At 43.4% G+C, this 17346-nt stretch overlaps 1 protein-coding gene across 1 annotated transcript in view; it reads left to right on the forward strand.

Moving 5' to 3' along the window:
- LOC139267427 (regulator of microtubule dynamics protein 2) overlaps positions 1–17346 on the forward strand; it is a 218729-nt gene that overhangs the window by 157367 nt on the left and 44016 nt on the right. The window contains exons 5-6 of the mRNA XM_070885740.1: positions 8787–8862; positions 11462–11539. Coding sequence (XP_070741841.1) covers positions 8787–8862; positions 11462–11539 — 154 coding nt within the window. The remainder of the gene's footprint in view (positions 1–8786; positions 8863–11461; positions 11540–17346) is intronic.

The raw sequence follows: 17346 nt of genomic DNA on the forward strand, positions 1-17346 counted from the left end.
TCTGCAGTATTTTTAAAAATGGCCGAGTGCCAATGTTTGTGTGAGACTGCGCATGCGCACACGCTCCAACGCGCACGCGCAGGGTTGCCGGCACCACGAAGGCTAATTTAAATTGTACCCGCCCCCTGCTACTTAGAAAATCGGCGCGAGTGTTAGGCTCTGACCCTGCTGCGAAGAGCGCGCCGTGCCAAGCAGACATCGCGAGAATATCGGACTTTTTTTGGGGCGCAGTTTTCGGCGCGAAAAACAGGCGCCCAGCTCGGAGGTGCGGCGTTTTCGCCGCGGGACGAAACTTGGGGCCATAGAGTACAAAAGTGTAGATATTATGATGAACCTTCATAAAACACTGGTTCAGCCTCAACTGGAGTATTGTGTTCAATTCTGGGCACCAAACTTTAAGAAGGATGTGAAGGCCTGGAGAAGGCGCAGAAAAGATTTATGTGAATGATTCCAGGGATGAGGGACTTCTTAGAGCAGAGACGAGTGAGAGGAGATTTGATAGAGTGGGCCTGGACAGAGTAGATAGCAAGAAACTGTTACCATTGACAGAAGTGTCGAGAACCAGAGGACACAAATTTAGGTGATTGGCAAAAGAACAAAGGCGACATAAGAAAAACTTTTTTACGCAGCAAGTGGTTAGGATCTGGAATGCACTGGAGGCAGACTCATTCACAGCTTTCAAAAGGGAGTTGTATAACTACCTCAAGGAAAAATAATTGCAAGGCTACGGGGAGACAGCAAGGGAGTGGGACTAGCTGAAGTGCTCCTGCAGCGAACCAGCGCAGGCTTGATGGGTCGAATGGCCCGTGCTGTAACTATTCTATGATTCTATAACTTCAGAGCTTTAATCTGGCGCTCTCACATGATTTGTGAGAGAGAACCCATTATCCATTGGGATATTGTATGCAGTTCAAATCAGGTCTACTCCTCTAATTCTTTATAATCCCGACCAAAACATGTGATACCGACACACCCTGTCAGAATCATCCCAATAATAGATAGTCAAGGTACTTAAAACAATCACTATCACTAAAGAAAAAGTACTCGGTAAAATAAAGATGGACAAGTCCCCTGGACCTGATGGCCTGCATCCTAGGGTCTTAAAAGAAGTGGTTGCAGAGATAGTGGATGCATTGGTTGTAATCTACCAAAATTCCCTGGATTCTGGAGAGCTCCCAGCGGATTGGAAAACCGCAAATGTAACGCTCCTATTTAAAAAAGGAGGCAGACAGAATGCAAGAAGCTATAGACCAGTTAGCCTAACATCTGTCGTTAGGAAAATGCTGGAGTCCATTATTAAGGAAGCAGTAGCAGAACATTTGGGAAAGTATGATGCAGTCAAGCAGAGTCAGCATGGTTTTATGAAAGGTAAATCATGTTTGACAAATTTGCTGTCGTTCTTTGAGGATGTAATGAACAGGATGGATAAGGGGGAACCAGTGGTGTATTTGGATTTCCAGAATGCAGTCAATAAGGTGCAACATAAAAGGTTACTGCACAAGATAAATGTTCACGGGGTTGGGGGTAATATATATTCATGGATAGTGGATTAGCTAACTAACAGAAAACAGAGAGTCGGGATAAATGGGTCATTTTCCGGTTGGCAAATGGGCTGCCACAGGGATCGGTGCTGAGGCCTCAACTATTTACAATCTATATTAATGACTTGGATGAAGGGACTGAGTGTAATGTAGCCAAGTTTGCCGATGATACGAAGATGGGTGGGAAAGCAAGTTGTGAGGAGGGCACAAAAAGTCTGCAAAGGGATATAGACAGGCTAAGTGAGTGGGCAAACATTTGGCAGATGGATATAATGTGGGAAAGTGTGAGGTTATCCATTTTGGCAGGAAAAATAAAAAAGCAAATTATTATTTAAATGGAGAGAAATGGAGAGAAAATGCTGCAGTATAGAGGGTCCTTGTGCATGAAACACAAAAAGTTAGTATGCAGGTACAGCAAGTAATCAGGAAGGCAAATGGAATGTTGGCCTTTATTGCAAAGTGGATGGAGTATAAAAGCAGAGAAGTCCTGCTACAACTGTACAGGGTATTGGTGAGGCCATGCTGCATACAGTTTTGGTCTCCATATTTAAGGAGGAATATATTTGAATTGGAGGCAATTGGAGTTCAGAAAAGGTTCACTCGGTTGATTCCTGAGATGAAAAGATTGACTTAAGAAAAGTTGAGCAGGTTGGGCCAATATTCATTAGACTTTAGAAGAATGAGAGGTGATCTTATTGAAACATATAAGATACTGAGGAGGCTCGTCAAGGTAGATGCAGAGAGGATGTTTCCCCTCATGGGGGAATCTAGAACTAAGGGGCATAGAATAAGGGGTCGCCCATTTTGAACTGAGATGAGGAAGAATTTCTTCTCTCAATGTGTCGTAAATCTGTGGAATTCTCTGCCCCAAAGAGCTGTGGAGGCTGGGTCATTGAATATATTTAAGGTGGAGATAGACAGATATTTGAATGAGAAGGAAGGGTTATGGGGAATGGGGGGCCCACTAGGTCCGTGCAGCAGAGCTGATCCGTGCAGCAGAGCTGGTCTCCAGTTGTCTTGGGTAAGCCTTGCCACTGGATGAAGACCTAGCTCTGTCAAGCCCGTGTGGTGGCTGGTGTGCAACGTCCACCCCACATTAAGAAAATCCACGCACAGGCATGTTCCACCCTTCAGGATGTAGTTCAGGTCCTTCATTAAAACACCCATGAGCTCGTCCTTTTTTTGGCGTGGAAGCAAGTCATCCTTGTTTCGAGGAACCGCCTATGGTGGGATGGGGAATGGGCAGGGAAGTGGAGCTGAGTCCATGATCAGATCAGCCATGATCTTATTAAATGGCGGAGCAGGCTCCAGGGGCCAAATGATCTACTCCTCCTATTTCTTATGTTCTTATGATATATATGCTCCTTACACTCGCATCATCATCATCATCATCATAGGCAGTCCCTCGAAACAAGGATGACTTGCTTCCACGCCAAAAAGGGATGAGTTCACAGGTGTTTCAATGAAGGATCTAATATTCCAGATCCCGAACTACATCTTGAAGGGTGGAAGATGCCTGTGCGTGGGTTTTTTTAACGTGATGGCCGTTGCACACCAGCCACCACACCGGCTTGACAGAGCCAGGTCTTGGTCCAGCAGCAAGGATTACCCAAGATGACTGGACACCTGCTCTGCTGCACAGACCTAATGCGCACACATATCGCAGTGTGGGCTGGCCCGTGCGGCCCCTGGGCCCTCGCCTCTTCTGGCCCTGAACTCATGCTTCTCCCGGGTCCCAATCACATCTCTCTACATTCTCTCGCCGCTCCATTGCACTCCATGGTGCTGCCTGTTGATATGCCAACAGACTGAACCACTAGCTGTGCATTTCAGTTTTGTCAAAATCAGATATGGTAGTGGAAGCTGCTGGAATAACTTGTAGTTCTGTAGCAGAATGATGGAGTTATTTCTTGTACTAATTGTACACTCTGTTATTAAAGCTTGAAAGTTCATTCTTTTCTTGTCGTTACTGAATCAACTGTATTCCACCTTCATATTGAAAGGATATATGAAATGAAACCATTGAATCTTAAATTGAGTATGAATGGGAATTGCAAAAATCCAAAAATATAAATTTTGCGTTGAAAGGTTTTACTTCAGGGCTTTATGGGTGATTTTACAAATTTGTTCACCTAGTGGACGAAGCTCTGCACTAACAGAACAAATTCACAAAATTACCTCTTATATTTACATTATAGGTGATCAGATTGAATCCCGGGACCCAGGGGGATCTGCAAGTTAGTCCCTGAGGTTCATCAGGTTTCTGTATTCCAGTATGCTAGCACATTACTTCTATTGCTTTATAGTAATTCAAATGTTTTCTTCACTGATAGCCCTGCTATTGGAAATTAGGATTGTGGGTGCACTCAGACTCCTACATCCAGTTTCTACTTCAAGGTTTCTGTCATGTGAAGTTAACTGTTCTGTGAATAGCTATGGTTTTCTTCTGTTTTTTGTTTTTGTTTTCCTAAATACTACAAATGCAGACATTTTAAGTAAATAAATTAATGATATATTCCTTTGGAGTTCTACCATTGGCAATTAATTTGAAATAATTCAAACTTTTAGCTTACCCAAGATTAATAAAGCAATAAAATATGTCCGCTATGTAACGCACAGCACAAAATACTCAATCTAAGTTGGACTCCAGGGACCAAGCTTCAAAGAAAAATCAGAAAACGTATGGCCTCTTGAGTTCTGTTGAACTCTGAACTGAGCTTTCTACCCCATATCTGATCCTTTGCCAAAACTGCCGCCTTTCACCTCTAGAACATTACATGCTTACATCGCTGTCTCATACCCGCTCTTTAGTTAAAACACTTATTTTATGTCATATTCACCTCAACGATCAGTTTCTCGAAAGCTCTCCTCATTAGCCTTCCTACTTTCACCTTCACAAATGACAGCTAATCCAGAATTCTGATCCAAATTCTCCCCTGTACATCCATCAGCCCTTTCCTCGCCTGGCTTTTACATTCTACCTCAAGATTCCTGTCCTTTTTCATAAATCCTTTTACTTTCTTGTACCATGGGCTGGAAATTCCCCAACCTTGCGCCTGGTTTTTCAGTGATATTTCGCTGTTTTTTGGCGAAAAATGGCGAACCGGGAAAATCAGAGAAGTCTTGCGCCGGCGGTTTTTAAGTACCGCTGGGGAGCGGACCACCGGCGTGCAAAACTCAAAATAGCACTTTCGCCAAAAATTTGGTTCTGAGCGCACTCATAGATAAGACGAAAAAAAAGACCAGGAAAAACATGCCTTGCAGTTCTTGGAACAGCGGTATGAAGACCTGCAAAGTGCCTTGTGAATGTTTTGTGTTTTTTTTTGTTTTTTGCAATTTTTTTTGAGGTGTTTTCCCCCCTCGCTGCGGTCTTGGAGAAAAGTTGCAGAAAATTTGCAGTTTGCGCCACGAATCCTCATGCAATGCCAATTTTTACCGCTGGGTGCATTTTATCCCGAATGTAAGGCCTCGTAGCGATGGTGAAAAAATACCACTATTGACCAAAAATGGAATTTCTAGCCCTTTGAAAATTTGGATAATCTCCCAGGTCCTATTCTCTGACTCCTCACAGAGCATGCCCTCCAACCTCTTGCGAGGCAATGCTGGACTCTGTTTGAGTCCTGTCTTGGAAAACTCATCCAAAACCATTTTGTTTTGTTCCTATCGTCAAAAAACCCATAAAATCTCTCCCTTTGGTTGAACCTTAAGCTTTTCTCCCCCTCCCACTTTCACCAAATTCCTGTGCATCCTGCCCTGGATCTAATTATAAGGTGCGTGTTACATAAGGTATGCTGTACAAATGTATGTTGGTGGCAACAGCATTTGGCAACAGTTTAAGAATGAGAGAGGAACAAGTGAAGCTTGAGGGCCACTGGAAAATGCACAGCAATCTCCAGTTATGAATGTTAGGATTATTTAGTAATTCAAGCAAATATAGTTCCCCTTTAATACTACATATTGACCCCTGGTACTCATAGATGTTGATTTGCATTCACCATTAGGGGAGCAGAATTCTGGCGCTGCTGCATTCAACAAGTGTGTGTTGCAGGTGGTTTCCTCTTTCCTTGGTGGACTGGATTAGGGATTGTGCCAGGAAAGGTGGGTGTGAGATGATGAGGGAGGTAGCCACTAGTTGGCTGTCGTGAGTCTCTTGCGTGATTGGATGAGGCATTTGTTGTTGGTTCCTGGCAGCAGGTGGTTGGTAGGGCAGGTAAGGTCTGTAAGACAAACACTCATTATTTTGCATAAGTTGTAAATTGGGACATTGTACTCAAGGTTATCATCAGAAAATAGCTAACCCTTAGTCACCACTACTGGTAATAACAACAACAACTTGTATTTATATCGCACCTTTAACATAGTAAAACATTTCAAGGTGCTTCACAGGAGTATTATAAGACAAAAAATTTGACATAAGGAGAAATTTGGGCAGGTGACCAGAAGCTTGATCAAAGAGGTAGGTTTTAAGGAGCGTCTTAAAGGAGGAAAGAGAGTTCGAGAAGTGGAGAGGTTCAGGCAGAGAATTCCAGAGCTTAGGGCCTAGGCAACAGGAGGTACAGCCACCAATGGTTGAATGATTATAATCAGGGATGCCCAAGAGGGCAGAATTAGAGGAGCGCAGATATCTCGGGGTGTGGGCGGGAGGGCTGAAGGTGATTACAGAGATAGGGAGGGGCGAGGCCATGAAGGATTTGAAAACAAGGATAAGAATTTTGAAATCAAGGCATTGCTTAACCGGGAGCCAATGTGGGTCAGCGAGCACAGGGGTGATGGGTGAGAGGGTCTTGGTGCAAGTTAGGTCACAAGCAGCCGAGTTTAGGAACACCTCAAGTTAACGTAGGGTAGCATGTGGGAGGCCAGCCAGGAGTGCATTGGAATAATCAAGTCTAGAGGAAACAAAGATATGGATGTGGGTTTCAGCAGCAGATGAGCTGAAGCAAGGGCGGAGACGGGCGATGTTACGGAGGTAGAAACAGGTGCACTTAGTTATACTGCAGATATGTGGTCGAAAGCTCATTTCAGGGTCAATTGTGACACCAAGATTGCCAATAGTTCAGTCTCAGGCAGAAGTTGGGGAGAGGGATGGAGTCAGTAGCTAGGGAACGGAGTTTGTGGTGGGGACAGAAAACAATGGCTTCGGTCTTCCTTATACTTAATTGGAGAAAAATTCTGCTCATCCAGAACTGGATATCGGACAAGCAGTCTGACACTTTAGAGACCGTGGAGGGATCGAGAGAAATGGTGATGAGGTAGAGCCGGGTGTCATCAGCGTACATGTGGAAACTGCCGCTGTTTTTCCGGATGATGTCGCCAAGGGGCAACTTGTAGATGAGAAATAGGCGGGGGCCAAGGATAGATCCTTGGTGGACACCAGAGGTAATGATGCGAGAGTGGAAAGAGAAGCTGTTGAAGGTAATTCTCTGGCTACGATTAGATAGATAAGAATGGAACCAGGCGAGTGCAGCCCCTGCAGCTGGACGACAGTGGAGAGGAGGATGGAGTGGTCAACCGTGTCAAAGGCTGCAGACAAGTCAAGAAGGATGAGGAGGGATAGTTTGCCTTTGTCACAGTCACAAAGGATGTTATTTGTGACTTTGAGGAGAGCCGTTTCGGTACTATGGCAGGCGCGGAAACCGGATTGGAGGGATCCAAACATGATGTTGCGGGAAAGATGGGCATGGATTTGGGAGGTGACAACACGTTCAAGGACTTTGGAGAGGAAAGGCAGGTTGGAGATGGGGGCGGTAGTTTGCAAGGACAGAGGGGTCAAGGGTTTTTTTTTGTTGAGAGGGCTGATGACAGCATATTTGAAGGAGAGGGGGACAGCACCTGAGAAGTGAGAACTTTTAACAATGTCAGCTAACATGGGAGTCAGTAAAGGAAGTTTGGTGGTCAGCAGTTTGGTGGGAATAGGGTCAAGGGAGCAGGAAGTGGGTCTTGTGGATAAGATGAGCTCGGAGAGGTCATGAGGGGAGATCGGAGAGAAACTGAAGAAAGATGTGAGGTCAGGGCTAGGACAGCGAGGATCCTTGAAGGAAGTTTGGCCCGGTGGGCTAGGGGAAGGAAGGGAAGAGGCAGAGGCGGCTGAATGGATGGTCTCAATCTTGGAGACAAAGAAGTCCATGAGGAGTTTTAAGAAGATGTTTAACAAGAATAGAAGAATAGAAGCCAAAGTTTATCTTTGCATTCCAGAATGATTCTGGAATAATGAGCAATTTTGGTAGACGAGAGCAGGACCCGTTAATGCTTTATGCGGTTCAGCTAGATCTGACAGTGAATGGCTAAATCAGTTGTCCGCCATATCCATTCAAGTCTGTGTCTCTTGGACTTAAGGGAGCGAAGATGAGGGCTGTAGCGGGGGGGGGGGAGGTGGGGGCCAGGGTGAGAGAGAGTAATGGTTTTAATAGGGACGAGGGCATCAAAGGTGGTGGTGAGGGTGTGGTTGATTGAGCAGATCGGTGGTTGCAGAAATGTCATGGTGAATGGAGGGCCAAAGGCTGGACAGTTGGGAGTTCATAAGTGTAGTTGTCAGAGAGTCGAGAGTATTTTTTCCAGAGGCGGACACAGAAGGGGTTGGGGGAGGGGAGGGGAGGGGAGCGGGGGGGGGGGGGGCGATGGTGGTGGAAGGGAGATGTGGGCGGAGAGCGATACGAGGAAGTGATCAGAGATGGCCTTATCTGCGATTGACATGATGGAGTCACGACGAGAGATGGCAGGATTGAGGGTGTGGCCGTGAATATGGGTTGGGGAGTTTACATGGAGGGAGAGATTAAGGGAGGATAGGAGGCTCGTGAACTCAGAGGAGAGAGATGAATTGAGCTGGAGATTGAAATCACTGAGGATGAGAAATCATTCGGTTCAGAGGCTGAGGGTGGAAAGCAGTGAGAAATATCGGTAATATTTTTTGTAGTACTTGGGTGGGCGGTAGAGAATGAGAATTTTAAATGAGAATATTTGACTAGCATTGAATTCTTGGCTGCTGATATAATTTGGATATTTAAAGAAAATAGTGAAATATTGATTGTTCAAGAAAGGTAATTTTAATTTATTGCTCATAATTCCAAATTATATTAATGTAATGCCAGTAGACAATAAATGGAAAAAATATTCTCATGTGCTTGCATTAATTTGTGTGCTTATGGTTACATTTTCCTCTTTGCTTTTCATTGTTAATTTATCAGACTACCAAAATATTGTTATGGTTGTATTTTTCAATAGAATGATTTTGATTTTTGTTCTATGCAGGCTTGCAATTATTTGTGGCCATCTTTCGGAGTATGGAAATATACAGACCAAAATCAAGAATGGCTCTCTGTTCAAGGTAAATTAGGCAGTTATATCAATTGTCTATATTTTACAATACTTTTGTGACCGAGATCAGAAAGCTATCTGTTTAATAGCACAATCATTTTCTCAGGGGGGATTTAAAGCTTATAGTTATGCCAGTACTGTGGCCCTCTGAAACTGGGTACTGCACTGCTGGCAACAGCCTGTCTAGAACTACAAGGCACAAGTCAGGAGTGTGATGGAATACTCTCCACTTGCCTGGATGAAAGCAACTCCAGCAACACTCAAGAAGCTCAATACCATCCAGTTCAAAGCAGCCCACTTGATTGGCACCCCATCCACCACCTTAAATATTCACTCCCTCCATCACCGGCGCGTCTGCATTGTGTGCCATCTACAAGATGCACTGCAGCACCTTGCCAAGTCTTCTCCCAAACCCTCAACCTCTACCACCTCGAAGGACAAAGGCAGCAGGCATATGGCCGCACCACCATCTTCAAGTTCCCCTCCAAGTCACACACCATCATGACTTGGAAATATTTTGCCGTTCCTTCATCATCACTGGGTCAAAATCCTGGAACTCCCTATCTAACAGCACTGTACCTTAACAACACAGACTACAGCGGTTCAAGAAGGCGGCTCACCACCACCTTCTCAAGGGAAATTAAGGATGGACAATAAATGCTGGCGTTGCCAGTGATGCCCACATCCCGTGAATGAATTTTTAAAATGGAATGCACGTATTATTTAGAAGGACTCCAGGGAGATCATTTTGACTTTGTGCGATAGTGTAAAATAGGTGATAGAAATTCAGCAACCTGTTTTACATCTTTCCCGATTTTTATTTCCATTGAACGCAATGAAAAGAAAATTGGGACTATGTAAAACAGGTTGCTGATTTTCTATCACCATTTTACATTATCATACAGTCAAAAGTATCACCCAGGCATCATTGGTTCAAAGCCATTTAAATAGTGTGACTTTGGGATGCTTTTATTACCTTTGAGGAAATATTTAAGACTGGAATCAGCTATGCGTAATGGAAGTTCTTTCATTTAAATAAACCCATGACCTCTACCACCTAGAAAGATAAGGGCAGCAGGCACATGGGAATATCTCCACGTTCCCATCCAAGTCACACATCATCCTGACTTGGAGGTATATTGCTGTTCCTTCATCGTCACTGGGTCAAAATCCAGGAACTCCCTCCCTAACAGCACTGTGGGAATACCTTCACCACACGGACTGCAGCTGTTCAAGTTGGCAGCTCACCATCATCTTCTCAAGGGCAATTAGGGATGGACAATAATTGAAGGCCTTGCCAGACCCACATCCCATGAACGAATAAAAAAAAAAGTGAGAAAAAAAACACACAGTTTATCCAAGTAATAGAAATACTTAATATTGATCACCGGACTGTAACATTCCATTACTTAATCAGTTTAATTTACTATTGTACCAGGCCTTGCTGTGATGCCCATCTTCACAGTGGGTCCTGTTAGCAGACCTGCTTTGTTCTGAAGGTTGATGAATGGCTTGAGACCAATTTCTGAGAGGGCAGCCTTGGTAGCTTTTGGAATTAATTGATTGACAATTCTGCAGGCAGATGCTGCTTGAAACTGGATATAATCATGATATCATTTTGCCAGTTCACCAATTCGATGGTCCAAACTAAAAGTGCCACCGCCACATGCTAGAGCTTTGTTGGCTAAATCTGCTATTTTATTTCATCTTGTTTCTGTTACTTTTGCTTCTTAATAAATGTAATGCATATGTAAATGTTACGATGTGATGCAACTTATCCCGGGGAATGATATGACAGGTGAAAAGTGGCTGTCCAGAAAATCTTATTACTAGGCTTTACACCTGCACAGCACCAAGATTGTATAATCCAAGCTTTTATAACTATTCTAATTTTGGGTATTAAATAAAACATTGGAATATTGTACTGGATGTTGTCAGAGTGAAAGGTTGGAAAATGTTTGTTTAAAAAAAAATCATTTCCAATTATTGCTTATGAATTTAAAAATTATGTTGATGACGGTAGGACTTCTTTACCCATCATTTTGCATGGTTTGGTACAAAAATGCACCATCAGTGATAGCCTGTATAAAATGAGCATATTTTCAAAGTCACTCCTTAGTTATGAGTGAGATTTTCAAAAAGGTATGTGCGTGTGAGGGATTCTTGTTAGTTAACGGTATTAAGGGATGTGGAACCAAATGGAATTAAGATACAGATCAGTCATGATCTAATCGAATGGCAGAACAGGCTGGAGGGGCTGAATGACCCACTACAATTTCTATCAAAGAAGGATGAGGCAAGGTAATTGAAGGCAGATTTTGAAGACATTTTTGAAAATAGAGGATTTAGGAAATAAATTTCAGAGTTCTGCACATGATGACTGAAGGCTATGCCACTGATGGTAGAGAAGGGAAAGGGAGAAGAGAATGTGGGGCAAGGCCATGGAAAAAATTTTAAACAGGAGGATTTTGAAAAGAGAATAATTATACACAATTTTTGAAATGTTGAAAGTTATTATATTTAAAGCAATATTTACACTTGGTGATATCTGTACTATTGCAAAACACAAGAATTACTGTACGTGCAATTACTGTTTTTTTTTAATATAGGATCATATAGACAAAGCAGTTGAACTGAGGCCACAAGATCCCAAATTGTATTATCTACTGGGAAGATGGTGCTATGCAGTAAGTTGATGAATTTTGTAAAGTATCGCTGGGCGAGGAGGAGGTGGAATGTTCTTTCTATCCAACTTATCTTGATACTTTTCAAGGTTACTGCATCACTCTACCCATGGCTTCTCAAGCATGGAGAGACTGTCTCTTCCAAGAACATATACAAGAAATTCTAGAGTGAGAACACTGACTGTTTGCAACCTCAGCCTTCTATTCAACCCAGAGCTGAGTTTATGATCCCATTTCCTCTCCATCATATGAATAATACGAGCTTAAGTTTCTTATTGCTGGTTTGTCCTGTTTAAATTCTGTGGGCCTGGAGAATTGGAAAGAGCTATTTTTATTGCTGTTGCATTATTGGCTATGGATAGGCTGGGAGACAGAATGAAAAGGGGCTTCAGTCATTGAGTATATTCAAGACTGAGATAGATAGATTTCTGGACTTTAAGGGAATCAAGGATATGGGGATCGGGCGGGAAAGTCGAGTTGAGGTCAAAGATCAGCCATGATCTTATTGAATGACGGAGCACGCTCAAAGGGCCGAATGGCCTTGTGCTCCTAATTCTTGTGTTCTGCTGCCAAAGAGTATTGGCTGCAGGCTGATTAGATTGATAGCATTTGTGTAAGCCAGTAAAATTATAAACTATGATGCCGTCCCACTTCTTCACCATCCTCAACGTCATCTGTGTCATCTTCGTGATCTGTTGAAGATCCTCATCCAATGGTGACTCTGTATGTTGTTCCCCATTGAACAGCAAACTTATGCAGCATACAGCAAATACTATGAACAGAGACACTCACAGACTTCTATTGGAGAAAGCCACTAATCTGTACAGATAGCAGATGCATTGCTTGAGCACTCCAATGGTCTGCTTAATGAGGGCTCTAGTTGATGTTGATCCGCTGGTCGTGCAGTTCAGCCAGCAAGCATGAGTTCTTAAAGGAGTCATGGATTAAGTGTTTAGGGAAACCCCAGTTGCTCACACATCAGTTGTACATTAATGGAATAGAAAGCCCTTGCAGTTCATGAAGTCAGTGGCTCATTTGCAAGAAAACTGAAAAACTCCAGAGCCCTATAAGTAGAGCTGGTTCCACTTGTCCATGGGTAAGTGATGAAATCATTTGCTGTAGCAAACATAATAACCTGCTTGCTTCAAATATGAACTGCAGACTAGCTGATGTTGCTGTTATCCTCTGCTGCAGTCTGGAAGGTAACAGAGACAAAGAGGTTGCTGATGTGGAAACCGTGACTGCAACAGGTAAAGTTACTACACCCTCAACATTTTTGCACTGGCTCCATCCAGGCTGCAACAGAGGATTAACAGCAACACCGGGAGGCAACACAGATCTGTGACAGTCGCTCTGGAAAAGAACTGTTCCTCTGCGAATTGCAAGTATGTAACCCTGGGCCTATACACTAATTTAGATGGGTAAAGATATCTGTGAGCTCTGCTCCTCTTCACTAGTCTCCATGCATCTGTAGCTTCATGTGGTCTTTCCACCTGTTGCTCCTGTTTCTCCCTTTCGCAAGAATTGATTAGCTAAAAGGATTTCCATTTTCAGTGAGTGTAGTCAGTATCCCTTAATCTTCCTGAAGGTTATCCAGCCACCAAAACACAAAAACAATGATTCTGCACCAAAAAGATAGAAATACAAGCAATATGTCTGCTAAGCATTTATAGCTATTTAAATTATAACAGGTGAGAGTCCCTTTAAATACTGCTGGAATTGCCCAGTCCTATCCTGTACCGCCTGTAGCTGACCATCCAGTCTACCTAAGTGGTTATGATCAATAAAGTATCACTTAAGATGATGGGCAAACTCTGTTACCTCAGTATCATTCTCTTGCACAACTCCACACTCAATGGTGTTGTCACTTATCAGATTGACAGTGCTAGCTCTATCTTTGGCAAACTTGAGCAGAAACTCTGCCAAAAATAGGGGATTTGTCTGCCAACAGGAATTAGTATATACCAAGCTGTTTTCTCATTGTCCTACTATATGAATTAGAGTCGTGGATTTGCTACCACCATCACATCAAGCAACTTGACCGTTTTCACTTGCACTGTTTATGACGTATCGCTGGTATCAAGTAGCAGGTCAGGGTGCCTAACATTGATGTCCTTAAGCGCTACAATATAACTGGAATTGAGGCCACGATCAAAAAGGAAGCAAACACCAGGCCTATCAGCATCTGAAAAGAGAAAAGACAGGTTAGCATTTCAGAAGGGCTTTTTAAAACATTTTTACTTGCAGCTTTATGTTATCCACTTACATTAATTAATTTAGTGCATTGCCCCACTTCCCAGTTGTGTCATACTAAACTTTACTTCTATATAGGATGTAAGTAAAGATATCTCTGTAATCTTTTCTAAAAAAAAAAGCCTGTCAGAATTATTAAATTCCAGTGAAATATTTAAGGAAAGTAATATATAGCAGTTATGCCACTTATTCTTTACTGTATTTTATATTTCAGTTTGGAATATATAGTCAGAATCCATGTCTGCTATTGTTACAAAACTCATTGAGCTTAATTGTTCTTTAATGATGTACCAGGAGATAGTTGACCTGAAATTTTGAGTGGATGAGCGATAGCAAGCCAAGTGTTTTTGCAACCCCAATGACTGTAGTTCCTCTTCACATAGTAGTTGTTACAGACATTCTGTCCCATCACTTTTGGTAGAAACCTGTAAGAATATTGGATCAATACCACAACAAGAATATTTATTAAGAGTACCAGACAAATCCTTAATGCCGCCTTCTTAACTCCTTGCCAAGCAACTGTCTGGGGTTTATCACCCAGTTTATGTCTAAGAGTTAATGATACTTAAATTTGGCTTGCTGAACTGTGTTATATCAACCAGTTTGGATTTCATTAGTATTTACACAACCAGCCTCTTATGAGGATCTGCATAAGCTACTGAGTGAATGAAATAACTCTCTCTTCTCACTTGTCAAAGAAGTCAGATAACAAAAGTCATGAACTAACAATTGATAACTTTTGAATCAACATTAACAGCATTTAAACATTGAGGCTGGATTTTTGGCTTTTGTGATTTCGGGGCGGAGTGGTCCTGATAACGCCTGGAAAAAGTTTGCGCCCTCGTCTACAAAATTTGGCAAAAAATGAGGTTCTATGAACAGGGGCGCAAAATCAGGCATTACACAAGGAAGTTTTTGCGCCCCAGCCGAAAATCGTGGCGTTAAAAAAAAAAAGTGCGACATTCTGCGCATGCAATGACATGTTTCAATCTTCAGTGCCCTGCAACATAACGTTATCTATTGTATGGTTTTCTTATGGTGGGGCGAGTTTTTTGTTACATTCCAACGTTCATCAGAGATGTGCTTTTATGGGGGCAAATAGCGTGTCCAGTATTAGCTCCATCCCTCAGTTTCCTCCATTTAGGAGAGCCGATCCATTATGAGCTGGCGACGTGCGACTCTTGGTCCGGCAGCAGCTCCACGCTGCCACCCCCGTGGATGGTGTAGCTATCCTATGGGGGCCTCGCAAGGCTCCTCTTCATTGTCCTCTTCCTGAGCAAGGCCTGCAATGCCCACTGGAAATGCCTGGCCCCTCATGATGACAAAGTTGTGCAACATGCAGCACACCACAATGAAACTTGTTCATGGGGAGTATTGAAGGCTGCTTCCAGAGTGGTCCAGGCATCGGTCTGCCTGTAGGAGATGGCATATCTCTGTCAGCACTTCCTTTTGGAAACGCAGTCTTCTCTCACACTGTACCTCAGAGAGCTGGAGGTTTGAGCTTTGGTGCCTGTAAACCCGTGGGGGATAAGTCCTCCTCCCCAGACATCTTCAGCCTCTCCTCATCCGTGGCCCGACATGGCCATGAGCCCTTGTTGTATCCTTCCCAGCAATAGCATGGAAGGTGATACGCTGGTGAACTAGTAATGCCCCCATTACATTCTTTCAGTGAAGATGTAAGGAAACTGTAATGGCAGATAAAAGTACCACTTTCAGGATAGAGCTCCACGTAGCGTGCTGTGCGCAAACGTTGTAGTCATTGTGGCCTGTGATGTAGAAGCCTCCTTCAAATACGCCGCAAATACTGCTTACTGGACCATGGGAATGCCTGTTTTTTTCAGGCATTTCTTGGGGCGGGCGTATTATGGGGTGTTGGGGCCTAATTTTGCATCTGAGGCGCATTGCACGACAATTGCCGTCATAATCTGAGCGAAACTAGAGGGTGAGGCGGTAAGTTTTTGCGCCACTGGAAATCCTGAGCCAAATTTGCCGACCGAACGGTAAAAGCTGGACGCCCGCCGTTACTTCTAAAAACACCCTTTACCGCTCCTCCGGCGCGCCACAAGAGGCGCAAGGGAGCAGAAAATCCAGGCCTGAGTATGCCAGTAATTAGTAAATAAGGTTAAATGATTAAATAAATAAGAGGACACAAAGTTCAGTTATGTCACAGCAATTCAGTAGTAACTGCTTGCTGATTATAAATTTACAGTTTAAATCAGTGTCTGAGATTGATAAAAATTGCTGATTAATTTAGGATTAGACTTCTTAGATAGCTGACAAGTTGTGGACGAGCTGGACATTTCCAGCCTGTCATTTTCATATTAGTCAGCTTATTGAATAGAATAAAGTCTATGCTTGTATTTGCAATGTTTCCAGAACATATACGACCTCATCCCTATGAACTGGCGTGGATGAACATGCTTGTCTCACCTTCCTCTGGGAGGATGGTGTTAGCCTTCTGAGAAGTCAGTGATGAACCTCTCTGTAACAATGCTGTCATTCCTTCTGGATCCTCTGCATCTGGGTAAATTCACTTTCTGCTGGTAGCTGTATCTGGACTCATCATCATCATCATAAGCGGTCCCTCATATTGAGGATGACTTGCTACCATGCCAAAAAGGGATGTGTTCACAAGTGTTTCAATGAAGGACCTAATATTCCAGATCACAAACTACTTGTTGAAGGGTGGAAGATGCCTGTGCGTGGATTTTTTTAACGTGTGGTGGCCGTTGCACACCAGCCGCCACACAGGCTTGACAGAGCTAGGTCTTGGTCCAGTGGCAAGGATTAACCAAGGCGACTGGAGACCAGCTTTGCTTCACAGACCTAGGGCTGGCATGTGCCGCCCCTGGGTCCCGAATTCGCGCCTTCCCTGGGCCCCAATCAAGTCGCTCCACGATCTCTCACCGCTCCTGCGCCCCAGCCTCGCCACTCCTGCTGTACTTGCCCACACTCCAATCACCGACCTGGGTTATAGTGACGTCCAAACCAGTCGCCCTCTTCGCAGCCGTCGCCCTCCTGCACCAGCACGCGCTGCTCCCTGGAGTGGAATGCTGCCACGCTGCTCGCCATTTAAGGCCCCGACCTGCCGCTGATGGTCCTCGCTGGACTGGCTGGTTTAAATATCACCTCTCTTGATCTCAGGGACACTTGTGCATCTATGTGACACACTTGCCTCTGGCTGGTACAGTTATAAAATCTTAATTTCTGTAACCTTTTCCTTGTCAGGGATACACTTTCCGATTTGACAGAGATATCCTTCTAAAAAACTCCTACAACTTCTGCTACAAAGACTAATGCAGGAAATACTAAAATAACTAATTCCAAATTAAAAATAAAGGATTGAAGACTGAAATTTAGTGGCAATATATTTTATAAAACAAAACTTTTGCAATTCTATTGACCATTCGGAATGATATGTATGTTAGAAAAATTCAGCCCTTTTGGTGTCAATCACCTCACACTACATTTGATGACCTCCAAATCAATGCACTAGCACTTAGACATGCTTATTTACTGCCTAAGTTCTCAAATCTTGGCTCACAAAGGGGTTGCAC

The sequence above is a fragment of the Pristiophorus japonicus genome, chromosome 7 (genome assembly GCF_044704955.1).
Source record: "Pristiophorus japonicus isolate sPriJap1 chromosome 7, sPriJap1.hap1, whole genome shotgun sequence".
Taxonomy (NCBI): Eukaryota; Metazoa; Chordata; class Chondrichthyes; family Pristiophoridae; genus Pristiophorus; species Pristiophorus japonicus.